Genomic DNA, 26,689 nt, shown 5'->3' with positions numbered 1-26,689 from the left:
TATTTTTGGACAAAGTCTCATAAAGATATGCTTTGCTTGAAACTGCTCTGTCGTGAGTTTTCTGGAGTTTTCTCTAGTCTTTATAGCAAAATGTGAGATGTTAAAATCACAGAAAACCAAACATTGTAAAAAAAAAAAAAAAAAGCATAAAATGACTTTACAGCTCCAGATGGGATTAAATTCCTCCATCAGGCTGTTCATTAATAGCAGTTAAATATACAAGGCGTGGGTATTTGCTTTTCTTTTATGATGTGGTACCTCCTCTGTGTGGAAATGTTATGTAACTCCCAAAACTGGAAATCATCACAGCATTAATCCTCAAACAAGTAAAAAGCCTGTTAGTCCTCCCGTCTGCATGTTGACAAGGTCCAGTGGAGGTCAGGGGTTGTGTTTTCCTCATCTGATCAAGTTTGAGGATCGCGGATGAGCTCATGGTCCCTGGAGATGTATTTGTTCAAGCTGGATGCAGGCGTGTCTTCGTACACATGCTTCACCTGCTTTTTCAGTTTCCCTGGACTTATCCTCCATGTCCCGCTCTCACCATAAAAAGCCCTGGAGACTTGATTTCTCTGACCTGTCTTCCCCTTCACATCCCTCCCACACCACACACAATTTAGAGATTGGGTCCAGGTGTAGCCTACGGGATTCTTCACAATAAGGAAAGTTTTGACTTTTGCTGACAAGAAGCCCCTCACAATGAAGGAAGAGGAATGAGAAGCAGATGGAAAGAGGGTGAAAGCTCGAACATATCGACATGAGCTCAGCCTAGTTTTCCGGATGTGGTTGGTAATCCTCGCACTTCAGTTTTGTTTGATTCCATCTGGCTGATACTTTCTTTCCTCTATACCCTCAGCAACCTCCGTGAGACTTGGCGTGTGGATGGTTTCAGGTTGCTTTATAAATCCCACTGTTTGGTCTGTTGAACTGATCATGTGTATACATTCTAGTCATGCCCCCTTGCACAAGATTTATGATATGTCTGCTCTCTGAGTGCGTTTGATTTGTAAAAAAATTTTTGTGGGTTTCTCGAGTCACAGTACTCTTTTTGACATCTCAGTCATAACGGCTTTCAAAGCCCAGTTATGTTTTTTTTTCCCCTACAGTGGCTGATTTGGCACTAACCACTCACGAACAGGCCTTCATACTATACTGCAGTAAAGTAATATCACTGAACTTAAACCTTAAATGTGACCTCCTTGTAAGAGAACAGAATGATTGGGCGACGGTTGCTTTGTGGTGACAGGAACCAGACGCTGCATTTATCAGGAGTCGTCTGGGCTGCCCATTTCCAGTGAGGCCCCATCGTGGTAATTCAGGAGTAAACAGGACCATAACTGAGTGGAGACTGTAAAGAAGCAGCCTCATTGTCACTTCTTCCCAGCCACCCTCTTGTTGTGCTTGCCTGAGGAGTTGTTTTGACATGCAGTTGCTCCTCTCCTTCCCCACAAAAAAAATAATTGGTGGGAGATGGTCTGAAACAGCTGTGTGTCCTGGTCTCAGAGAGCTTCCTCAGTAATTCTCTCATTTTACCTTCCCTCTAATAACAGTTCCCAAAAACATTGACTGTACGAGCTCAAAAATCAGCAGACTTCCAGCTAGAATACGTGTGTCCTTGTTTGTCCCTTCAGCTATTCTCGATCAGGTCTCACTCACAGTTACGGTATTTCCATCCCTCCGGGTACTCGTTCACTAGTAATGGAATGTGTGCAGCATCCTTGAATTTGAAGAAGTCTCACAGGGAAAGTCAGAGACCGGGAATCTTGCGGATTAGTCCGTAGAATACAGTAATACATTCCAAAACAGGAAGGTAGGAGAGGAGAGGGAGGAGAGGGAGTGAAAATGAAAAGGTTTTTGTATTTTGTTCACAGCATGACTAACAGCTCCCATTGTGAATTCTTTGTCACCTGCATTTCCCCTCTCTGTTTCTGAAATCGTGTAAAAGTTTAGGCTGTTCTTAAAATTCATTTGACAGCTTTAACTGTGGTTACATAACTTTTGTCCTGTTGGTCTCAACAGTTCATTTATTTGTCCTTATAAAATTCTTGGCACTCAGCAGCGCATCAGATCATTTTGCTATACAGGCAGGCATTCTAGTCCTAATTGCACTAATGTGTCACTGTTGGCAGCTCTTAAGTGAGAAAAGTTTGAACAGCAAGCTGTTGCATGACTTTGTGCTTTTGTACAAAGTGTTTTTATTCCCTAGTGTTACCCAAACCCAGGCGGTCCTGACGCAGGGAGTTTTTAGAGGAGTGTAACACTGTGTTATGGTACATTCAGGGGTCAAGTAACCAGTTGTACCAGTGTCACTGATGCATTTAGAGTGAATTAAAAGCCTCATTTGCTAACTAATAGTTGCACTATTCAGGAAAATTCTTGAAGGGGGGGGGGGGGGCATTTTTATATTTATTTGTGGTGATAAGCTGTAGATTAAACGTTGAATGTGCTTTTAATGCAGTGCATTGACAAAGCAAGAGACCTCCTGGATGCTGAGCTGACAGCCATGGCGGGAGAGAGCTACAGTCGAGCCTACGGGGTGAGTGTTCCTCTAGGACAGCCAAAACATTCAGTGTCTGACTTCGTTTAAACTTCTTTCTCTCTCTCTCTCTTTTTTAATAGCATTCATGTGCAGTGGATTTGTGTAATAGCTACAAGATTTTATTTTTATTTTGACTTCCAGGTCTCAAATCCTAAATGTCAAGCCACAGCTTTCTGCTGTGGCGTGACATTTATCAGCGTAGTGTTTATCAGAATAACCAGTGTTTTCTGATGCTGCACAGTTGAGTCCAGTGGGTTAATGAATGCGTTTGTTTGGAAGTTCGGACTACTTTAAAAGCTTTTATGATCCTTTTATAATTTTTGTCCCATTTGAGCAATATCAATTTTTCAACTGTTACAATCAGTATGTGTATAAGAATGAATGAGTGTGTTTGTGTTTCCCAGGCCATGGTATCTTGCCAGATGTTGTCAGAACTAGAGGAGGTAATCCAGTATAAGCTGGTACCAGAGAGGAGGGACATCATCAGGGAAACATGGTGGGAGAGGCTTCAGGTAACTGCATATGATATATGGACACATACACGCGCGTGCATGCGCGCGCACACTCATGTGCAACAATAAAGGCAATGTAAAGCAGATGTTGGAAAGTCTACTATTACTAATGGGAAACATTGCAAGCCGCCACAATTTATTCATGAGGAGATGCACCAGTTTTTAAATTTGAGAGTAATGTGAAAGGACAACTGTAAAAATAGGATGGTTGTGTCCGCGGGTAAAGTGTTATTTTCTGTGCTCTGAAAAAATGTCACATAAAGGTTAGCTGTGATATTTTTGTGTGAGCAAACACTGCTACTTTCTAAGCTAAAAACTTATTCTGTTTAAAATTCAGTCGTAACTAGACTGCAGTTAGATCAGTTTAAGCAGTCAGCTTGTTTCCAAAGTGGATGATATTTGTTTGATAAATATGATACTGTAGCACAGAGCCTACTGTGTAGCATTCAAGTTCTCTGCCATCATGTGAGCTAAATGTTGCCCACAGAATGCACTGCATTACCCATCCATTCACATTTAATTCTGGGTGTCTTTGTTTCTTGTTATGCACCTGGTTGCTTTTTGTTGATGGAACCGTTGGCCGAGGACGCCGACGTAAATTGTTTCTCTACTGTCTTCTGTTTAGTTGCCTTCTACTTAAATTGACGCAGTGATGTCACGCAAGGAGCAAAAACCCAGTGAATGTGGAAGAGCTAATTATGATATGAATTACACATTTAAGAGTAATTCACTTCTGCCACTTTTTCCTGTTTTCAGATTATTTTTTTGTTCACACCCTGAAGGTCACAGCTATAAGAAAGAAACCATTCATAGATATAAGTCATATATTGATCTTACTCTGACTAAACAAACCTCCCCAGACATGTGGGCACATTAATTTTGCAAAGATGATTAATTTTGATCACATGGTGGCCTGGCTTGCCATTAGTGGCTTGAAAAAAAAACAAACAAACAAAAAAAAACATGTGGCTTGTTTGATGTAATCCACACTGTAAACTGGCGACTGATTGTGATTGCTGTCATTATCATTATTAATTATGAATTACAGTGTTGTAAATGTTGTTAAATGAAACACAAGGATGTTTGGAACAACCCCGAATCCACAAGCGGTTTGGAAATATTTACTGCCTGCCAAGTCTTTGGAATTTGAGACAAATGGCGTCCAATGTAAAGTAATGAAGTTCAAGTTCATCTTTTCCATTTTGCATGACATCTTAATTAAAATGTGTTTCAGTCTTTTATGTGCATGCTGAGGGGAGGAATATTAAGTCGGGGAGACAGACTGTTAAAACTTTGATCTGTGATGCACCATTCCTGACACTTTAAATCATATCAGCCTGCTCTGATCTAATGCAGCATGTATAATAGTGCTTAAGCTCAGCCCTTGTTGGAATTCCTGCTCCTCTTGTCCTGCTCAGATTTAATGGACGCTACTTTGGAAAATTCTCTTCATTGAAAAACGAAAACCTTGTGATCCTTCATCTTAACCACAGGCCAGTGTATTCATCTGACGACCGTATGTCCCTGCCCAGGTTTTTTTTTTTTTACAGTCTTAAGTGCAAATACTAGTACACTCACTGCAATTGGAGGTCTGTCCTCCCACTCTAGAAGGTCACAGTAGACTGAGATGATACCAAAACAAAGACACTCCACTTGATTGAACAAAAAAAACCAAAACAAAAACAAATGTAGAGTTTGAATGTGGATGGCCAGTGTTACCACATATGGAAGAAAAGCTGAAGCTATCAGCTAACGTTAGCAATTAGTGCTGACTAATGAAACAGCAGAATTTCACTTAACACTGAAGCACAACTGCTTATAACTGCTGTGGTCTGTATCACAGCAGTTATAATCTATTCAAATTGCTCAAAAAGGCACTAAGAGCGCACACACAGTGAAGAGGTTCAGGTTAGTGACCTGAGGTAATAGAGCTGAGCCCTAGCAGATACCAGTTGTGTTCATCTGTCAATCAGCATGGCAGTGTCTCTGTCTCAGTTATCCAGGTAGATGAATTCAAAAAAAAAAAAAAAAACTGACCCCACTCAGAGTTGGTATCAAGGGGGGGAACTGTTAAAGGCCAAAACTGTTTTTGTGTTTTTTGTGAATATGCTTTTTAATGTTGTAAAAATGCCCGTTTTAACACAGTAGTCTCTGGGGATTGACTCCTTTTTGGAGCCAGCCTCAAGTGGTAACTAGAGGAACTGCAGTTTTTCCCACTTTTTTATGTTTCAGCAGTTGTCCCGTGATTACAGTACACAAAAAACTTGTGTTGATTGTAACCTTAATGCACCTAACCTGTAACTCGTTTTCTTTCTAGCATTTCAGAAGTTTCTATAAAAATAGCTTGACTAAACAAATCTGACTGTGCAGCAAAAAATAATGACTTATTTTTTTTAAACTTTAGGTTGTTTTGGGGGAAATCTTTTGGGATTGTGTGTGTGTTTGTGATAAAACAGACCATGCACCGAAGCTGGCGCTGCACTGCATGACAGGTTGTGTTTTCCTGTGGTGATTTATTAGAGGCTGACTCGACACATCTGTCCAGGAGTTACTGTCCTGCTCTTAAATGCTTTTTTTTTTTTTGGTTTTCCTTAAGCAGCTTCTCCTTCATTAAAGAGTCCAAGAAAACACAATCTCCTGTTTGTTTATCGGTGTATCAGACTGAGCTCCTGCACGTCTGTCCATTTGAACCCTGGTTCAAGTTGCGGACTCTTATGGTCAGGTGGCTCTTAGAGGATCAGCATCCTTTTTTTTTTTTCTTTCTTTATTTTTGTGTTCTGTTTTGATGTTTCTCAAATAAATGGAGCTCATGAAACATTTTAATATTCCTCTAAGAAAAGTCTGAGGAGTTCATTACTTCATAGATTTACCCCACAGTCTTCGAAGGGGATATTTTCAAAGGCTTTTTCCAAGTCTTTTATATAACAGGCTCTTTTGGCAAATTTAGGCAGCTTGCTCCTCAAAAAAAAAAAAAAAAAAAAAAAAAAGCTCGCTTTTGTTCAGAACCATAATTTGCTCATAATATTGGGAAATTTTGATTCTGTATATTTAAATGAAATTGGTTTATGCATGCGTCTGGAAGGAGAGCAAGAGGGGCATTAACATTCGCACTGTAATGATGTAGCACATATCTCAGACCATCTGTCCGCAGTGATGCCCCATTAAAATGCATTTGTTCTCTTGGATGAACCTGATAATTTGGCTTCATACCTTATGAGCAGAATGTCAATGATTTCTTGCAGTCAAATCCAAACCAAACGGTCTTAGTTATTATAATTACTGAGCATAGCTCAAGCCAGATATGACCTGCACGCAGCCCCTCATCCCATCATGTTAAGCTTACTTCAGAAACTGTAGTATTTAACCTCACATTTCAGCTCACTGAAAGGCTCGTCCTGTCATGCTTTTACCATTTAAGGAAATTATAGTTAAGATAGACTTTAAATTCAGTTAAAGGTAGGATTATCTTTGAAGCTCAGTTACATTTATTGTAATCTTCAAATTTAAATGTTTATTTAATAGAGTTAGTGGACTTGCAACCTGTACTCACCTGTGGGTATTGTAAAGATAAGGCCATCAGTAATAATGGTGAAGCATACCTCACCCTCACGTGCGTTTGTTCTCTTGAGGTTCACTAGTAGATACCTCTCTTTGAATAATGTACCCAAACAATAATATGTGTTTTCCTCCAGGGCTGTCAGCGCATTGTAGAAGATTGGCAGAGGATCCTAATGGTCAGATCACTGGTCATCAGCCCCCATGAGGACATGAGGACTTGGTTGAAATATGCCAGTCTTTGTGGCAAGAGTGGACGCCTGGTGAGTACACTGATGTATTTGTACAAGGGAAATTAGGATTCTCCAAATTTATTCTGGTCTCAGCACACAGATGGAACAAAATAGAGCTGATTTTAACCAGTTTTGCCAGACAGAAAAAGGGAGATCAGTTGTAACAAAGTACAGTGCAACTATGAACTCCTGCCGTGAAATGAAACGTCATTTTAAAATGTTTCAAGCTGGCACTGATGAAAGTAGCTCAGCACCTGCAATCAGCACTGTTTAGGAATCTGGTCCTGCATTTCTTCTCTATTAAATTTGTGCAGTTTTTTTTCTCCTTGACCGCAGTGTTTTTATAATTGATTGCGTGGGATGGTAGACAATTAGGCAAATTTTCCATCTCCACACTCTTATTATATTTAAGTGCACACAGAGGATACCAGAATCACCAACATCTTACTGTAACATTTAAATGATCATCATCTCTATTTTTTTCTCTTTTAATGTGCTTATGCTCTTACCTGTTGTAACTTTTTACACCTAAAGGTTGAAGTTTGAACAATCTCTGTATTGTTGCAAGTCCCTGAAAATCAGGGGTAATGGCTCTTTTCATTTTCCAAGTCCTCCTTGAACTGTAAGCCTTCTGACAGCTCAGTTGCCCTTTCTTTCCCACTTTCTCCCTCTAGGCACTGGCCCATAAGACCCTGGTACTCCTCCTAGGCGTTGACCCCTCCAAGCAGCTTGATCACCCACTGCCCACAACCCACCCCCACGTCACCTACGCTTACATGAAGTACATGTGGAAGAGCGCCCGCAAGGTAGGACAACGAACAACGTTGCTGGTGGTTCTCAACTAACATTGTCTAAATGACGGAGGGCAGCATGTCCAGAGATCTAATTATCACTCTTATGTTATGATGTTTTGAGTATTAAATGAGTTAATGATCAAAGCTTCATGGAGGCTAAAAAGGGAGTGCTTACATTAGTCACCCTACATTAGTTATATAAACAGCCAGTTTCTTCATTTGAAAAATTAATCAAGCTAGAAATAACATAAATAATATGAAAATGTTGGTTCCTTGTTTATTAATGGCTGGATATGTGACTGTGACAGCAAACTCACCCTCTCAAATTAAAAAGTGATGATATGTCATCTGCTGCCCACAAGTTTAAACCAATGTTATTAACAGTGTAGTGAGTACTGGTTCTTAGATTAGTTGGTATACTTCTCTAGTCGTCGGTGCAGGCAGCCAGAGGCAGCTAGAGGAAAAATCTGTTATGTAATCTTGTTTTCAGATAGGCGTGGAAAACTTTCCTCAACATGCTCCATAATTATAATCAGAGGTATGAGGTAGGTGATTTTGTTAATGATTAGCTAACATTACAGATTTTTTTTTCCTCAAAGTAGATTTGGAAGCGCTTAATGGGGGAGGAAAAAAAGAAGAATCTATTTTTAACACATTTGCAATGCAGAGTTGTTTAATTGCAGTTTAATTCAGATTTTACTTAATTTTAGGCTACCAGCAGCAACTGTGAATTGAAAATATGTAATTTTTCCATAGTGCTGTGATAAGTGGCAGATTTGTCAGAATTACAGTGTTTTACAAATGGAAAATATTGAAGGGTTTGGTTGGATTGGCTGGAATAATTGCAGTTCCTGCAGTGAGTGACTAATGGAGCTCAGTCTTGTGTAATTTTTAGAGGTCACAACCTCTGAGTTGATCAGTAAAACTGTTACATTTATGTTATGCATGTTATTAATCTTTGATGTCCATGCCAACAGTGGGTGAAGTACACATGACCTTATAGATTGCTAATAAATGTTAGTACCTGTTCAGAAAGATTAGTTCTTTCTGTGTTCCAACATCCGGCACAGTAACAGAGGTCAAACTGCCAACTACTGGCAGTGGTGACTCAACATTATACTGAAGGTTTCACTGTGTGTGTCACCAGAGCAGCATGGGATTGAACCGCTCTGCCCTGTGCCATTTGTCTTACACACATGCACACACATGCACACATTCACATTCAGTGCATACACCCCCCACACACACACTTAAACATGTCCAGATTTATTCCTAGGTGTTAAATAGCATATGTGGCTCCAGGCTGCACTCTCATTAGGAGACTTAGGTAAGTGTGAGCATGAGCAGTGCTGTTGCCAGGGCCAGCTGCACTGCTCAACAGTAACAATAGTAATATCCATACACACACACACACTCACACTCACACACACACAGACAGAGAGAGCTGGGGCAGGACCCTACTGTTTCTGCCACTGATGACTGAATCACACAGTAGTTGGGCATCTACAAATGAAAGTAAAATTAGTAATAAAGGCAAGGCTTATGGAAAGTAATACAATCTAACGTTAACTGTTAGCTAACTTTCCAAGCTACAGTTATTAAAGTTAGTCATACATATGCATTTGTGCAGAAGATCATGTGAAATAGATACAGAATGCTGGTCAGCGTTGCAAATCTGGGGAAGATGAATATCATCCAGGACAGACTTTCTTTGCTTTAAGAACGTGTCACAAAGGTTCTCACAAGCTTGACTAACAGAAACATTGCGACCATGACAGCAGAGGTGTACCAGTGAACCAGTAGTAAGCCCAACAACACAGATACGTTGAGAGAAAAACATTCACTGTTGGTTGTCATGTATTAGGCTGGCTTAGTTTGTGACTTCAAAATGAATAAAAAAAAGTGCTCACCTTAGATAAACCAGCCATAAAATACATGTCAAACCAGAAATAACAAGCACAAATGTGCTGGTTAGTTTGATGCCTTTTTCACTGTGTATCACTAATTACATGATTTAATCTAAGCTGATTTCACAATGATCTAAACCACAGGACACAAACTTGTTTTTACAGTCACGTTAAGGTTTGCTTCGTCTTGGTTCTCTTATCTCTCCAGATTGACGCTTTCCAGCACATGCAGCATTTTGTGCAAGGGGTGCAACAGCAAGCTCAACACGCCATTGCAGCTGAGGACCATCAGCGCAAGCAAGAGCTCCACAAGCTGATGGCCAGGTCTGTCCTTTTTCAGGAAGCACAGTAACACCAGCTTACCGCCAAACACATTCAGCCTTTCTTGGAGAACATGCCCCAGGAGGAGATGTAAAGAGTTAAAAGGATTAGTATTAATGTTTATTTATTTTCAATGGTTACGTTTTAAGTTGCGTTCTCTTTGTTGATGGGGGGAAAAAAAGAGAAAAGAGCTTCCAGAAGTGTGATGTTGTAGCTTTAGTTTTAAAGTAACCATTAAGGAAGTTGATAATTTATTATCCTTTGCCAGTCTCTAGCATGGCAGAGAAAACCCAACACAACATCCTGAAGCAAGGAAAAAGTAGCCTCATGTAATTCCTCCCTCACGCTGTGAACACATAGGGTCATGTCCAGTGCATTTTCATTTCCATGAGCGTGACCCCTTCTGGCATAGCACCTTTTACAAGTCCATTGGCATCATGTGTGATTTTTTTTTTCTTTCCTCTCTCCTCCCAAGGCTCAAACCTTTCTATAAACAACTCCTTTCAGCTCAAAATGTGACACCATGCTGATGGGTATCACCAGCTGTGTCTCACCCGCAGTGCTGTTGGTTTGCACCTACACCTTTGCAACTGGGTGCTGTGCTGTTCAGTTGATAGTCCTGGCACACTGATTGCACCTTTGCCCTATCATCACCTCACCTCACAGTGGAAGAAAGATGCTGTAAAAAGTCTGTCCAAAGCTTGACATTCCAAAAGCTGTTGTGTGGTTTTTAGATAATGATTTATCTTGTGGGCTCATCAAAATATTGGAGGAAGATAGCTAAAGCTTCCTCCTTTATGTTCTAAAGTCAGCTGCTTTTCTTTGTGCAGAAGAGATTGAGTACTTTTTAAAGAATTTGGATGTACTACATTGCATCTCAAATAACTAAAAATGAGCAAAGAGGTGTGACATGGGAACAGACAGGTATAATCCAGCGTACAGTAAATCACACAGCAGTGTCATTTGGCCATGTCGACAAACACAGAGCAGTCATGTGTATCCTCCCATCTCATAAATCATACATGACAACACATAAGCGTGACAACAGGTAGAAGGGGCTCTTTCTACTTCTGTATCTCCCACAGAGTGACTGTGACTGTGTAAAAATCGCCTGTGAGGGAAAACACCTGCATGCTATCAGTCAGGACAGGTTCTCTCCAGACATTCTGACACACTTTCTTTAATACAGGCTGGCTGCATGGTATGGAGAACACCTGGACTGCTCAGTTAGACACTCACATCCACAGACACCTCCACCCCAAAGTATCTAGTGTAATTCCACTCATACTGATGAATAACTGTGGCGTCTGCAGCCTGAAAAAACATGTTCTGACATCACCGGATGCCTCGTCTTAACTTCTTCCTTCCGCAGAAGTTGAACCTGTTAACAGTTTGTGGAAACAGTTTGGCACAGACACGCTGAACCTAAACTGTATGTCTGCATGGAAAAGCACTCATAAGAAATTACGTAATCCAAAAATGTATTGGAGGTGCTCTGACATATTCACACTGCTGATAGATGGTTCAACAAAGTCCTGCTTGCCAGTTTCTCAGTTTAGAGTAGTTTCATCTGAATTATATGTCTTGACCCTGCCAAGCACAACTAGTTTGACTTTTGCCTGTAAGCATCTGTGTTTTTGGATGATGGATAGCACAAAGTCCTCCTGGGATGCCACAGAGCTCACCATTGGGTTAAATTAAGGGAAAATTGGTTTGGATAATTGAAAATCTTCAACCTTTCAGTAGATAAATGCACTGTTGCCTTAAGTATTGCTACTTTTGATGTATGCCTGTGAGACTCCCAAGCCGTGCATCATTATCAGAGCTTTTTCTATAAACTGCCCTTGGATTTCCTGAATGTGACTGCCAAGTCTTTATAAGCAATGACAACATAAGCATGCTTAGAAACTCATGATGATATTTCTTTTTGGCTTGTCCCTGGAGTACATTTGTTTCCTTGTCACTAATGTAGTCCCTGAATTAGCTGCTGCTTCTGCAGAACTTCTCTTAATGGCATTGACCTTTGACCTTAATACCTTTTTATGGTCTGAAAGGGGTTTTTATTTTTAAAGCCAAGAATGTGAAGGGCTTAAATGTGACTTATAGGGTACCCCAGGTTTTCTATAAATAAATAACTTCTTTCTACCAATCACCACGCTGTATTTATACATGTCCTCTAAGTACTAATGTTAGAGTAAATCTCCCCCTCTCTCTCTTTGCGGCTCCTTTTTCTCCATTTAGATGTTTCTTGAAGCTCGGCGAGTGGCAGCTCAGTCTGCAGGGCATCAATGAGAGCACCATCCCCAAAGTTCTGCAGTATTACAGCAATTCAACTGAGCATGACCGCAACTGGTACAAGGTCAGTCCCTCCCTTTTAACTCTGACCTTTCACTTTTGACTTTTCTCTCTGGCTGCAATAAAATCCCAGCTGTGTCAGCAAGTGAATGTCTCAGCACTGTTTCGCCACTACAAAAGCCTTAGACCGCCATCCCAGTGCCCTTTGAATTTGCTCAATAGATTGTTACACTTGCGAGTCGTCTTCTGTGCTCCATCACACCAAAGATATGTGGTGATGGAAGAGCTGACAGCATCTCTGCTTTTTTGTGTGCGTGCCTGTGCTGCAGGCTACAGAGATGTCCCCACATTCTCGCTCCCCATCCATCTTCACTGACTCCCTTCAGCTTCAGACTTTAATAGCAGGTTGCATAACAGAGCAAACATCAAGCTCATGTGTTTGGATGAGAGAAATTACAGCGCCCTGGGAGATATCTGTCCCATGGCAAACTGGAAAATTACATCATGAACAAACATGGGAATCATTTCCAGTTAATAGATCTTAGAACACCAGTTTCACTCAGTTTGTACCATCTTTCGATAGGCTTGGCACGCCTGGGCTGTGATGAATTTTGAGGCAGTGCTGCACTACAAACACCAGAACCAAGGACGGGATGAAAAGAAGAAGCTGCGGCACGCCAGTGGTGCCAGTGCTAATAGTGAAGCCAGCAACAGTGACAGCGAGGTCGACAGTGCTGATCCCAGTCCTGTACCCTCACCGGGTCAGAAGAAAGTCAATGAGGTGAGTCACGGGAAATTCACACTGACTGTTCAGTGTCCTTTTGTCAAAGCACTCTCAGTTCAACCAGTGCTTTATGATACTTAGCATACCTGAGCTAGTGTGTAAGCCATTACACACAGATTTTTGCCAAATGTTCAAAACTACTCACCACAGATTCCTCTACACATACTGGCCCAAAAAGCAGTGAGTCTCCACATCTTACCATTCCCACCTAGAGGAAGCATCTGTAGTGCAGTATGTTCAGTACAGTGTATTCCCAACTAGAATCTTTTTATACCTTACTGTCATCTCACACATATAAAATTGATAACTCAAGAATTCTGGTACAAAACTATGATAATATTCCACATAAATCTGAAAGGGTAACATTTTACATCAAAAAGGTCCAAAGTCAGGACAGACATGATGGAAAGTGCAACTTGACTGGTTGGAGTAGTCATACAACTGTTTCTTGTTTAATCATGTATAAGAAGCATATCTTTTTTTTATACTCTCGCCCTGTAGGACCTATCAAAGACGTTACTCCTGTACACAGTTCCTGCTGTTCAAGGCTTCTTCCGCTCCATTTCCCTGTCCAGAGGAAATAACTTGCAGGACACCCTTAGGTGAGGTGTCTCAGACACACTGGACAAGTAGCCCAGTGGATGTGATATGTGATGACAGGAGGCCCTCTAGTGGCTGACTGTGATTGATTCGCAATTGTCAGATAGGAGAGATTCTAATTTGATTTAATTTGATTTTGTTTTCTACTTTTCAGGGTTTTGACTCTGTGGTTTGATTATGGTCATTGGCCTGAAGTGAATGAAGCTCTGGTGGAGGGCATTAAGACCATTCAAATAGACACCTGGCTGCAGGTAATACATGTACACACACAAATTTGAAGTGGTGTTAGCCTAGAAATAAAGTCAAATGACAGATAATTTCTTGGGTAACTCATAATGTAAAGCAAAACAAAAACCCACCATCTTCTCTTTTCCTGCTGATATCAGTTCACACTTTCAATGCAGTATTTTCTAAGTTAACCACTGAGACGGACGTTTTCTGTTTTCTCTTAACATTTGCAGGTCATCCCTCAGCTTATAGCTCGAATCGACACCCCTCGAGCCCTGGTGGGCCGTCTCATCCACCAGCTGCTAACAGACATTGGACGATATCATCCACAGGTAAGTCTGCTTATACTGCTGTGGGCTATATTTAACAGGACAGAACAGAAACATGGCCACATTTTTAATGAAAACGTAGAAACTGTGCCCTCAGTGATCGGCAGTTGTTCTGTGTTCACATGCAGGCTTTGATCTATCCCCTGACTGTTGCTTCAAAGTCCACCACTACTGCCCGCCACAATGCTGCTAACAAGATCCTGAAGAACATGTGTGAACACTGCAACACCTTAGTTCAGCAAGCCATGATGGTAAAACATTTCTGTTTCATTACGGAATCAAATCATCTTTATACATTGCACAGAAAAAGGTTGAGGGTTTTAAATGGGAGCTTCTGTCTGTCTAGTGTCCCACCAGACACTAGGCTTTTCTTTAAATTTATTTTTTTTTTAAAGATTTCTATCTAAAGAATTGTCCAGATTTTATACATTTCCTGTGAAAATCACGCTAAGTTTTACAGGACAGTCTAACTTTTTTTTTTTTTTTTTTTATCCAGGTGAGTGAGGAGCTTATCCGAGTGGCCATCTTGTGGCATGAGATGTGGCACGAGGGCCTTGAAGAAGCGTCACGTCTGTACTTTGGTGAGCGCAACGTCAAGGGCATGTTTGCTGTGCTGGAACCCCTACATGCCATGATGGAGAGGGGACCACAGACCCTTAAAGAGACCTCTTTTAATCAGGTTTGAGGCCTCTCACTTTGATTTGTCATCTTGGGTGTGTACATCTCTCCACAAATTAAGCGCTCATTTGTTGATGTGTTGATGATGTTGACTGAAAATGATACTCAGGATCCCCATCAGCAACAGCAATGGTAGAAATTTTTACAAGCATCCACAAAGCTCAACTTAACATCATAATACAGGATAAAAATGTAATCATAAGCCAAACTAATGATTTTGTATTTTCCAAGACAGAAAAGAAACTGGGAAAAAAAAACAAAAAAAACACTTGTGTTTGTTTACTTGATGCTGCAGGCTTACGGGAGGGACCTGATGGAGGCACAAGACTGGTGCAGGAAGTACATGCGCTCTGGAAACGTCAAAGACCTGACTCAGGCCTGGGACCTCTACTACCACGTGTTCAGACGTATCTCCAAGCAGCTGCCACAGGTGAATGAAAATGTGAAACCACTGCAATCAGTCTGCGCTACTTTATTTGTTAATATTCATAGTAATAAGCGCAGCAGTGTGCCTAAGTAATATTCAATAATATGTGCAGTGTATAGAGAGTGTGAGCATTTTTGTGTGTATATGTAGGGATATGGAAACATGTTACAGTATGTTCAACAAAGACACATTCAGCCTTAACCAGCAAATTACATCTGTGCAAACTTATACAAGACAGAAATTCCAATGCAATCCAGATTTTACATTCTTTGATCTCAAGACAGGTAAATCAGACGTAATGTCTGTTAGGTGTGTAATGTGGCATAAAAGGGAGTAATGGGTGTTTTTGCCAGCATACCAGTATTAGAAAACAAAAAACTGAATGGAAGCTGATGATAGAGAGAGATTTCTTTCATTCCCCCATTTCTGGTTAAAGTCATTGGACAAGAAGAAAAAAAAAACTAATGTTGGAAGATGCTGAAAGACGGCAGGATGGTGATGAGGGTGATGATGGAAAAAGAGGAATGGCACAACATCAGGAGATAGCATCACTCATTTTCCTGTCATGCCCTCAGGCGCCAGTCTGTCTACTAAATTATGATATAATGTAAAATTTCACAAAAGACAGAATAGTTTTTGAGATGTATTTTACAAGTTGCGGGTAGTTTTTTTTTATTTTTTTTTTCTTTCCTGTGGTCAATTGTTTTTTTTTTTTAATCAATTTTCTTTCTTCAACTTCCAGCCCCCCCCCCCCCCCCCCCCCCCTTTAATATTTTTGACCCCACATGCATTATATTGTCATAATGCTACACATGTAATCAAAATATACATGAAGCTGGATAAAAAATGACACTACTATAAATGATACAGATGTTGTGTAGATGGGGTGAACAAAAAGTGAGTTTGGTCCAGCGTTATGGGTTGATGCTTCAAAACAACAGGGCTTGTTGCTATAGGAGAATAGATGAAATTGATTTCCAGCAGCCATCATCACAGTGTTGAAGGGTGACATTAAAAATAGTTCTGTCAGCAGCTCGCGCTTCACACAATAAATGAAGACGGCAATGCTATTTGACATCGTAGCACGGCCCTGCTCTCGGGGACGCACCCTGCTGTGACAATACAGTACGCAACATGAAATACACCGCAGCATTACGACATGCTGGGAGCAGTGCAAATATTCCCCCACAGGGCATTAACAAAGAGATAAACCCTTTCCAGAATGCATCTAAACAGCGGTTCCAGAGCAGGGCGGGAGTGTAACCATACATCAGCATTCAGAAATGAACCATAAAGGCCTTTAAATAGTGTGGCACATTCAGATTTGATGCAGTGTAAATGACTGATGGTTGCAGACAAGCAGCAAATGCATTAAGAAAGCGAATTGTTCCAGATGATTTATAAAAAGCTGCGTATAAACAAGTTTCTCTGGATAAAGCCTTTTAGCTTGGATATGAGCCAGTGTCTGGTACAATCTGCATAGTGCTTTAGGCACTGTTGGCTTGGCAGATGCTGCTTTGTCAGTGAAGTTTTTGTACATAAGACTTAAAACTAATTGTCTCTTCCTGTGCTACACCCCCACCCCCACCCACCTCATCAACTTTCCCCACAGCTGACCTCCCTGGAGCTGCAATATGTTTCTCCAAAGCTGCTGATGTGTCGGGACCTGGAGCTTGCTGTACCCGGCACTTATGACCCCAACCAGCCCATCATTCGCATCCAGTCAATCGCCCCCTCCCTGCAGGTCATCACCTCCAAGCAGCGCCCACGCAAACTCACCATCATGGGTAAGATTAGGAGGAAATTGCACAGGCCTTGTGGCTCTGAACCCATTATATTAGGAAAATAGATTAAAGAATATTTCTAGTCATGTGCTTTCAGCAGGCACGGGCCGTCACATTAGAGAAAATTCAGTATTAATAGAAGCCAAACAATAAATGGCTCCAAGGGCATAGTTTATTTTTGAATTCATCAGTCATGGCAAAGTTCTGCGTGTGGTTGGGACAAGACTGTGAAAAACTTCTGTACCACCAGAAGCAAGATCAAACAAGTGATGGATTAAATTCCACTCACCACACAAGGACCAGGCTCGACGGTTATTTAACTTTCTACCAAAAGAGTAATATTTTTTCTCATTTTCTCTTCCAAAAGAAACGGCACACGTGGGCACACCACGGTTTGTCACCAACCCTCCCCGCGCTGTTCTTTGTTATTAAATTGAATACAGAAATAAATAACTCTGACATTTTCCCCTCTGCTCTGTTGTGTGATATGAAATATGACAGTGAAGTGCTTCTGAAATGGCAAAGCACTGTAATATCACGTTGTCTTGAAGCCAAATCCACATGTTATCAATCACAAAATGTTCACTCCGCTTCAGACATTTTATGCCCCCGTACTGGTGCCAGGCACGACCGGAGGGAATATGTTTTTTGGGTTGTCCTACCCCCCCACTGTCTATAAATCTCATTCTCATGATATCTTAGGATGTGCCTCAAGGGACAGTTTGTCACAAACATCCACTAGGTCTCAGTGATGGATCGATTCAAATACGGTGGTCAGATGTCACTGTAATGGCAGTGACATCCAAAGTAGCCATAACCTAAGAATTAATAAGCTAATTATTACAAAATTCAATGAATTGATGAGATAATGTAGCCAAAAAGGTCAAAGATTGACCTCACTGTGACAACATCGTTTTCTGTTAAAAACACTTTTGTGGCTATTATTAAACACTATAACTCGGGAGCAGAAGGGGAGATTGTGACGGTCGTATATTGAATTGGTGTCACTGATGTTGGGTTTCCACCTTGAATTAGTGATAGATCTTTTTTTTTTTTTTTTTTTTCGTGCAGCAGGGTCGACAAATGTGAGTGAAGCATACACGATTTAATTTGTAAATTTGAGCAGCAGCACAACGGCACTTTGTGTTCCATCAGAATCCGCTTTATTTCCCAGGTTTAATTCCTTCAAAGTCTGCACAGACAGCTGCAGCTTTACTGGCTGGGAGAAGTTACAGCGGCACGGTGGTAATGCTACTTCTCTGGACAGTGCTATACTTTGTTCTGATGCATTCCATCAGTGTTATATAAAAAACAGTCTGTAAAAGATGATGGCTAATAAATCAACTGACCTCTGGAGCAAGACTTCAGATTAAGACCTGTCAGCTGCCGCAGGCAACCTAGATTTACTTTCAACGTTCCGTCTTCTGGTACTCTGTACTTACTGGAATTGTCATTAGAAGCAGACTCAGGATAGAACAGGGGCATTATTTTCCACTGGAAGCTTCAATAAAGGTAGTACAGTGTTGATGAAATAGTGGTGCAATTAGATAAGTGTCATCATCTGTAATTCAGATAAGTGAAATATATTTTCCTCTTTGTCACGTTGAAAACTTCATTCTGCTTAAGAGGACTGAGTCAGTATCATATTTATCCAGCAGCTATTAATATATTGAAAGCCACACTGAAAGTACCACAGTATTGCGCTTTGGAAGCTTCGTGGGCATTATTCATATAGAGTGGTTTTAATCCTTTACTGTATGTCTGCTGTTTTGGAGTGCCTGTATGCCAGAAACTCCTGTGGGAGTGGCAGAGCTTCGGGTGATGGGAATAGAGATGCAGCACTGCCAAATCTTAACCACTGATAGTTTTTTTTGATGCATTTCTTTACGTTGTTCAAGCCGTACATCATCGTTGCATTTTACGGCCCCATCTGCAGGTAGTAATGGCCACGAGTTCATGTTCCTGTTGAAGGGCCACGAGGACTTGAGGCAGGATGAGCGAGTCATGCAACTGTTTGGGCTGGTTAACACGCTGCTGGCAAACGACCCTGCGTCCTTGCGCAAGAACCTCAGGTAGACACGCACACTCTGTAATGAGGTCACGTACCCAAATTCCAAGAGACACTTGTCTCAGGCACACATACCTGACAAAGTTGTTTGTGCTTGTCTCGGCTTGTCTTGTGTCGTGGTCATCAGCATTCAGCGCTACGCGGTGATCCCCCTGTCCACCAACTCAGGCCTGATTGGCTGGGTGCCCCACTGTGACACCCTGCACGCCCTCATCAGAGACTACAGAGAGAAGAAAAAGATTTTGCTCAACATTGAACATCGCATCATGCTCAGGGTGAGGAACTGCTGCTAAAATGAATTAGAATACTTTCTCTGTTTCAGTAAGTGGGAACAGTTTTAGTATGCTTTCTCTCCAAGTATGTGCTTATTTACCTTGTTTGTCTCCATTTCAGTCTGTTAGCTTGTTTTGTAACTTCAACATGTCAAAAACGACCACATTCACATGATGAATTCATTTGCTATCTTACTAAATACAGTTTAACGTGTTATTGACTGAATGCGCTCACATGTTGTTTCTGTTTTATGCCAGCAAGCTGGTGCCATTCACTAGTAAAATTGTCATTTTCATATAAAACTACCCATGCTAAATAGATTCATCAAAGCTGAGGAAGCATCTGTTTCCAGTGATTACATTGATGAACACCAATCACTCTTTGTGAAAACACATTCACAGGTCCTTAACTGTCACAAATTAACTGCATGTCGCTCCCCCAGAATTCCTAATTAGCCAAAGAAGAACAACCAAATACATAATTTTCTTCATTAAAACATCACTACAGAAAGTAAAAGCCCCTGACCCACACCAAGGTCAGGGGCAAGGTCGGTGGTTAGATGTCTGTCTCCTCCAGTCTTCATGTCAAGATGTCTTTGGGAAAAATGATGAAGCCCAAAGACGGCACTTTATCTGTGTCTGTGTCTGTGTGTGTGTGTGTGTGTGTGTGTGTGTGTGTGTGTGTGTGTGTGTGTGTGTGTGTGTGTGTGTTATAGTGTGAAGTCTACAAGGACTACACACTATAAGGTGATGCGGTACGGGAGCTCTGGGTGCGCCACACACTTTGAGAATCACTGAATTAAGAGAAGCTTAATATCAGATGTTTAAGAACAACCATTTTTCCTCAAGAGTATTTAATTAGTGCTTGTAAATTTATTTTTCTATATAAGTAAGTGATTACATTTTGAACACAAACACTATGGAGGTGACAGCTCAAGTTAAAATAGGACTCCTCGAGATCTTTCTTTTATTTTTTATCAATATTTATATTCTGTTGATCACCTGTGCTTCTTGGTAGCTGTTTGAATTTCTAAATACTGAGCATGCTAAAGAAGTTTGAGTTATCACTGATAACAGGAGTTAATTATGTGTGTGTTTAAAGTGTGTGTGAATTTCAACTGCAATTCCAGATGGCTCCGGACTACGACCACCTGACGCTGATGGAAAAGGTGGAAGTGTTTGAACATGCTGTCAACAACACAGCTGGAGACGACCTGGCCAAGCTCTTGTGGCTCAAGAGCCCCAGCTCTGAGGTGAAATGCTCAATTTCTATATTCTTGTCAGCCACGCAGAGGAGGGGAGAGGGAGCTTGATCTTTTCACTGTCTAATCTTTATATATTGAGTGGCCCTTGGATAAAATGTCAAGAGAGTCTAATTATAGATCTGATAACCTCTACCTGTGAATTAACATCTTCTCCCCAATAAAATACCTCAAACGTGGTGCTCGTTTGGGAAAGGTTTTCATTAGATGCACACCAAGCAAAGTAGGTCTTTCTAGCTTCTCATTTTTCTGATTACGGCGAAGGATACAGGTGTAGTGAAATGAAATTGTTTTCCCCAAAGAATGGGTTTTCTGGGTTATCCGTCCTACTTTTAAAGCACTGACTCTGCAGGATTTCATTAAGAGACCATCAAATTGAATCAGTTTTAGTACCGTGTGTACCTGATGCTCCACATGTTCAAGTGTCTGGAAAGATGTGTTCAGCAGCCTGCCAGAGATTTCTGTTTCACTTCTCGCAATATTCTCATGTTATCACCCAGAAGAGCTCGTAGAACTCAAATGTTATTTCTCCCCCAGGTGTGGTTTGACAGGAGGACAAACTACACTCGATCCCTGGCTGTTATGTCCATGGTGGGCTACATCCTTGGACTGGGCGACAGGTGAGCTTCTCACCCAAAAGGTTGAAATAATGTATAATTTTTTTTAAAAAAGGTGTTAGAATGGTCACAAAGAACACAATAAAACAGTAATGACAAGTTTCTGTTCCCCAGGCATCCATCCAACTTGATGTTAGACCGGTTAAGCGGCAAGATCCTTCACATTGACTTTGGAGACTGTTTTGAGGTGAGAGGAGATTCACATTAAGTATATTAAAACTTTATATTATTTCTTTTTTAAACTTACCCTCATATCGATTTCTAACAGGTGGCCATGACCAGAGAAAAGTTCCCTGAAAAGATTCCCTTCCGACTGACCAGGATGCTAACCAATGCTATGGAGGTATACAACTCTGCTGAGCTGTGACAAACACTATAAAGTGTGGTAAAGTGCTCCCACTGCAACACCATACTGACGTGGATCTGAGTTAAACAGTTTTGTTCACTGTTTTGATCACTGATCACACTGATCTTGTTAAAATAATAAGGTCAGGGGTTGCATTCACCAGTTTGAATTTAAGATGATGATGATGATGCTTGTTCAGGTCACCTGCTAGACTCCACCTTTCAGCTAGCTTCATTGTGGCTTGGGGTTTGGAAACCAGTCATGATGGATCATGCATAATCTGTCGTTGGCTGAACTCACAAAGAGCAGTAAACCGGAGAGCCGACAGACTCACAGATCAGCTGATCAAAGCCCTTGTGGACACAAAGAAAAATCTACCGGTGCTCGCAGTTCAAATCAATTTAGGAATTATTTCATTTTTCTCTGCTGCATCGCTGCGCTAGATCTTAGGTTTTCCCCACCTGCCAAATCCCACTTTCAGTCCCACATGTAACCTAGCTTAAAGCAGTTAGAACCCCTTTTCATTAGCTCAGACAGTCAGAAACGCTGCAACAGAAAAGTCTCGTTCATTCATTTTATTCCGGAGTCAAAGTCCCCGACCTTCAGCATGACAAATATTCCTCTGCTGAAGTGAATCCTGCCTGAGCTGCTTCTCCTTTGTCTTCTTTATTTTATTCCAAATAATAATTAGTCTTTTCTGACTGTGCAGAGTTTTATCAGAAGCCGTGACTCACTGTGCCTTGAACTTAATGAGCAAAGGAAGAAAAGGAATTAAAAATGAAAGCATCGAGAAATAAAATTCTGCATTATAAAAGGGTTTAATTTCTGACTTTTAAGCTACTGCAGAAGGATTTTTTTTTTTGTTAGAAATACAAAAATCTCCTTAAAGCACATTTTCAGTCTTCTAAATATAAACTGAAAGGCTATACTTGTATTAAACCTCAAAACACTATAATGGATCATTAGTTATCAAATACACTGATCATTTTGTTATGTGCAGACACAGAATAGAAAGCCAGTTGTCTGATGTTGTGAAAGATTTGACTCTATCGGTAAAGTGTGTGTCTGGCTGTGCGTCAGGTGACGGGCTTGGACGGTAACTACAGGATCACGTGTCACACAGTGATGGAGGTGCTGAGGGAGCACCGGGACAGCGTCATGGCCGTGCTGGAGGCCTTCGTCTATGACCCGCTGCTCAACTGGAGGCTCATGGACAGTAAGGAAATGACAGCTATTGAAATGCAGCGCAGACCTTAGTGGGGCCTCACTAACTAGGAAACAGCAACAGACAGATCACATATCACAGCCTCACATAACCACAGCAGCATACCAGTTCAGCCCAGTAAAATAATTTGGTTAAGGTCAGAGCTGATTACACTTGTTCAAGCTCAAAGACTGTTTTTTTTTGAGCTGGTGAAGAGTGGGGCGCGTTAAATTTACTCGCATCAGGCTGCACTGGACTTCTGCTTAGGTTGTGTTTTTGAGAGAAGCAGTTAATGAAGTGCTTCAGACATCTAAAGGTCATTGGTTAAACTCAAGTGTACAGAGTGAATAAATCTCTGTGGAACCTTCTCAGCTAATACTGTTACAGTTGCCTTTAGCGAGACATTTAATCAACAAAAGTAGAATATGTCACTTTGATTATAAAGGAGTTCAGTATTTGGGGGTTTTATTTAGGAAATAATAAGAAGCCAGGGATCTGTACGTGTTTACTTCTGCTGATTTAAAAACAGTTTCTACCTCACAGGGACAGCCTGCAGTTGTTAAAAACTCGTTAGTGTCGTCTCTACAGTCTGCATTATTATAACCTTTTTTCTGAATTGCCACCAGCACTAAATGGACCTATTTAATGTAAAGTTTAGTGAACATATTCCTTGCGCAGGAGGAAATGTAACTTTGAGGTCATGAATGGATTCTGGGGGACAACATAACAGGCCCTTTATAAAATCTGACCTTTTTTGATGAATAGCACATGTAAGCTAGATTTGATCTGTCCTTAAACTAGTCAGAGTTGGGGGTGTTACTTCCCGTGAAGTGAATTAAATTTACAACAAAATTGTCGTATATATTAAAAAAAAATTTCCTATGTCTCCCACAGCAAACACTAAAGGCACCAAGCGTTCCCGTACCAGAACTGACTCCTACACCGCTGGACAGTCAGTGGGTCTGTTTACAACACAAACCGCAGCCATAACTATTTAACTATTTCCCATTTTGTACCGCAAATACATGTTTTCAATCTCTGACTGTGTGGCCTCATCTGCAGAGGCCCTTGAGGGAATTGACCTTGGAGAGACCACACACAAGAAAGCGGGGACCACAGTGCCTGAGTCCATTCACTCTTTCAGTGAGTTAACTGAGTTATTATTTGTTGTATTACAGCTTTTCAGTTTTGTTGTGCTCATTTTACCATTAAAATACCAAACACTCTGGCTGTCATGATGATCAGTGCAAATCACTGTTTATTTGTAAGACAGGACTTAAATCCACTTTGATTTCCTTCAGCTGCAAAGACGCTTACAACAGACAGGGCATAATTTGCTTTTCTGAAGTTGTCAGTAGTTGTTGATGCCAGTATTGTGTTTGTGTGTGTGTGTGTGTGCGCTTTTTAAGTTGGAGATGGCTTGGTACAACCTGAGGCACTCAACAAGAAGGCTATTCAGATTATTAACAGAGTGCGAGACAAACTTACAGGTAAGTGGGAGGTTTTTGCTGCACATATCACTCTCCACCTATAAATTACCCTGTCAAATAAGTGCATAATAAAAATGTATAAATAATATAACCTATACTATAACCACATTATACTGGAGCTTCTTGGATAAGCAGGGACTAGGTCTTGCACTCCATCAGCTCCCTCTTGATACAGAACCAGTCCCTTGCATGCATTTCCAATTTAATGGCTGATCAAAAATGAGCTCAGCAGAGCTTTGATCGTAGAAGGTCACATAACACAGAGGAAAAGTTTTTTCAGATCCTAAACTATCCTAAAAGCACCTTTTATGTTATGTGAGCAAAGTCAAGCCTTTGCAGACTAATTCTGCTGGAGCAGATCTGTGACGGGAGTTTGTCCCCTATAGGTCGAGACTTCTCTCATGATGAAACGCTGGATGTGCCAACGCAAGTAGAGCTCCTCATCAAACAAGCCACCTCACATGAAAACCTGTGCCAGTGTTACATCGGATGGTCAGTACACCTTACGCACATTTGCAGCTTCAGAGTTTAGTCGGAGCCGTGTTGCTTGGCTGCAGGAATCCACCTTAAATCGGACTCAAGCGTGTAAATGTATAATTGTGTAGATCTGTGCAGTAGCATAAAGTTATCTTTGCACATTCTGAAATGCAGTTACTGCATCACAGCTTGAACTTTTTTTTAGTTTAACTTTTTTTCTCCCCCCACCTCTAAATGTTCAGGTGTCCCTTTTGGTGAAGAAGCATTTCCTCCTGCCAAGATTTACACTTGACCTTCTCGCACACTGATTGATGAAGTGGGAGCTCTCAGCGCAGATTGGTGTCCACTGGAATGTGTCCTCAAGCCACAGTGCAGAGCCTAAAGAAAGTTTTTTTTATTTTGTTTTGATTTCTTTGTTGTTGTAGAATTGTACGGGTTACCATTTAAGTTTATGGGAAAGTATCTTTAGTGCTCTGTTTTTACCTGATTACCATAATTTACCAAAATTGTAGTCATTGCTTTAAATGACGTTTGTAATTTTTACCATCGCATTTACTTGCTAAAAGCTTTCTACAGTGGCCATATTGTAATCACTAATGACATTTATTACTTCACATGCTGTTTGCTTCTTTTAAAGCCACCAGTCTGTTGTATCATTGTGTACGAATGTGACAAATTTCAGCAACATAATATGCCTTTTACTAACTTAAACAATCTTGAAGGGTTTCTCATCAGTAAGATATAATTTGAGTTGACTGTAATGTACTGTATGAGCATTTGTCTGCCATTAAATCCTGTATAGATACCACTGTGACTGTGCTGTGTTCTTTGAAATGTACCAGTTGCTCATGGAGCTGAGCTTGTCACACCTACAGCAGTTAAAAATAGAAAGGGGCAAGGGCGTCCCGGTAGAGAGCGAACCGTGTATCAATGCTGAGTTCTTACCGCCAGCGCCCGGGGTTCGAATCCAGCCTGGGCACTTTGCAGCATGTCGTTTCCCGTCTCCCTCTGCTGGGGGGAGACGATGATGGAAAAAAATGGTATGTTCTCAAGTATCGCCTTAAAATGAAAATGGCTCTCAGATTTATTTCTTTCTTTTGTAAAGTGGCATTGGTGGCTCTCTCTTTGTTTACCTTCCAGCACCGACAGAGGGCACTCTGACTCCTAATAGGATCACTCTCCTCCATCTTCTCGAGCCAGCCTATGGAAGAGGATTCACTCATCAGGCCAGAGATGGTAAGAGCAGGCTAGGTTCTTCCCTTAAACAGAAAAAAAAAATACTAGATTTCAAACATGGGCTCTGAAATTGAGATTAGATTCCCATTTCTAACAGCAGCCATTATTTGTTTATTTTTTTCATCATCGTCTTAAGACCACAGGGAGACGCAGTCATTTACAGCCAATGCAGTCTGACAGAAACAAAACCGAATCAGATGCCGCAAACTGCAGAGGCAGCACTGGAGACAACTATTAATTTGGTTTCCTGTGCTGTTATCTGGTGAGTGCGAGGCAGCTTCTGTTTTACTTGTGCTCATTGCTATTCTCCCTCTAATTTCTCCATTTATTTCTTCCCTGCATTCTCCTCTGAAGGTTAATTACTTATAGATAGTTAAGGATTACAGATCAACAAAAAGCAGCCCATTGATCTCTTCCCTGCCGTGCCCACCTCTGCAATGTCACACACTTTACACAGTGGGACAAAAGCCTGGTGATTATCTGTTCATATCGATCGATTCCTCCTCTGTTTTCCCTCGCTTCTCACTCTCCTTTGCTTTCTTTTGCCTCCGCACTGTCACTTTGTTCCCTCCTGCTGCCAAAAGCTCATTATTGAAAATGTGACTTTTCATAGTTTGTGCCACCATTTCTGTTGTTCTTTCTCACCCGTCTAATTTGTTTGTATTTTCTTCAGCCTCTCAAGTCTGTTGAGAGGCAGCCGAGTCAATAGCTCAAGTTAAATAGGCTGCATTGAT

At 41.0% G+C, this 26,689-nt stretch overlaps 1 protein-coding gene across 2 annotated transcripts in view; it reads left to right on the top strand.

Moving 5' to 3' along the window:
- Window positions 1-25,515, top strand: part of mtor (mechanistic target of rapamycin kinase) — an 85,020-nt gene extending 59,505 nt beyond the window's left edge. For both annotated transcript variants that reach the window (XM_030732982.1, XM_030732981.1), the window contains 26 exons: window positions 2,456-2,533; window positions 2,941-3,048; window positions 6,741-6,866; window positions 7,511-7,642; window positions 9,746-9,861; window positions 12,100-12,217; window positions 12,737-12,934; window positions 13,439-13,539; window positions 13,692-13,788; window positions 13,999-14,097; window positions 14,223-14,345; window positions 14,591-14,773; window positions 15,068-15,202; window positions 16,812-16,986; window positions 18,920-19,055; window positions 19,179-19,326; window positions 20,454-20,576; window positions 21,123-21,205; window positions 21,317-21,389; window positions 21,471-21,545; window positions 22,629-22,764; window positions 23,647-23,712; window positions 23,815-23,895; window positions 24,162-24,242; window positions 24,629-24,734; window positions 24,962-25,515. In XM_030732982.1, the coding sequence (XP_030588842.1) occupies window positions 2,456-2,533; window positions 2,941-3,048; window positions 6,741-6,866; window positions 7,511-7,642; window positions 9,746-9,861; window positions 12,100-12,217; window positions 12,737-12,934; window positions 13,439-13,539; window positions 13,692-13,788; window positions 13,999-14,097; window positions 14,223-14,345; window positions 14,591-14,773; window positions 15,068-15,202; window positions 16,812-16,986; window positions 18,920-19,055; window positions 19,179-19,326; window positions 20,454-20,576; window positions 21,123-21,205; window positions 21,317-21,389; window positions 21,471-21,545; window positions 22,629-22,764; window positions 23,647-23,712; window positions 23,815-23,895; window positions 24,162-24,242; window positions 24,629-24,734; window positions 24,962-24,977 (2,913 nt within the window). In that variant the 3' untranslated portion in view covers window positions 24,978-25,515. The remainder of the gene's footprint in view (window positions 1-2,455; window positions 2,534-2,940; window positions 3,049-6,740; window positions 6,867-7,510; window positions 7,643-9,745; window positions 9,862-12,099; window positions 12,218-12,736; window positions 12,935-13,438; window positions 13,540-13,691; window positions 13,789-13,998; window positions 14,098-14,222; window positions 14,346-14,590; window positions 14,774-15,067; window positions 15,203-16,811; window positions 16,987-18,919; window positions 19,056-19,178; window positions 19,327-20,453; window positions 20,577-21,122; window positions 21,206-21,316; window positions 21,390-21,470; window positions 21,546-22,628; window positions 22,765-23,646; window positions 23,713-23,814; window positions 23,896-24,161; window positions 24,243-24,628; window positions 24,735-24,961) is intronic.
- The last annotated feature ends 1,174 nt before the right edge of the window (window positions 25,516-26,689 follow it).

The sequence above is a fragment of the Archocentrus centrarchus genome, chromosome 7 (genome assembly GCF_007364275.1).
Source record: "Archocentrus centrarchus isolate MPI-CPG fArcCen1 chromosome 7, fArcCen1, whole genome shotgun sequence".
Taxonomy (NCBI): domain Eukaryota; kingdom Metazoa; phylum Chordata; class Actinopteri; order Cichliformes; family Cichlidae; genus Archocentrus; species Archocentrus centrarchus.
Note: the sequence above shows the minus strand (reverse complement) of the source record. Positions and strands in the feature narration are given on the sequence as shown.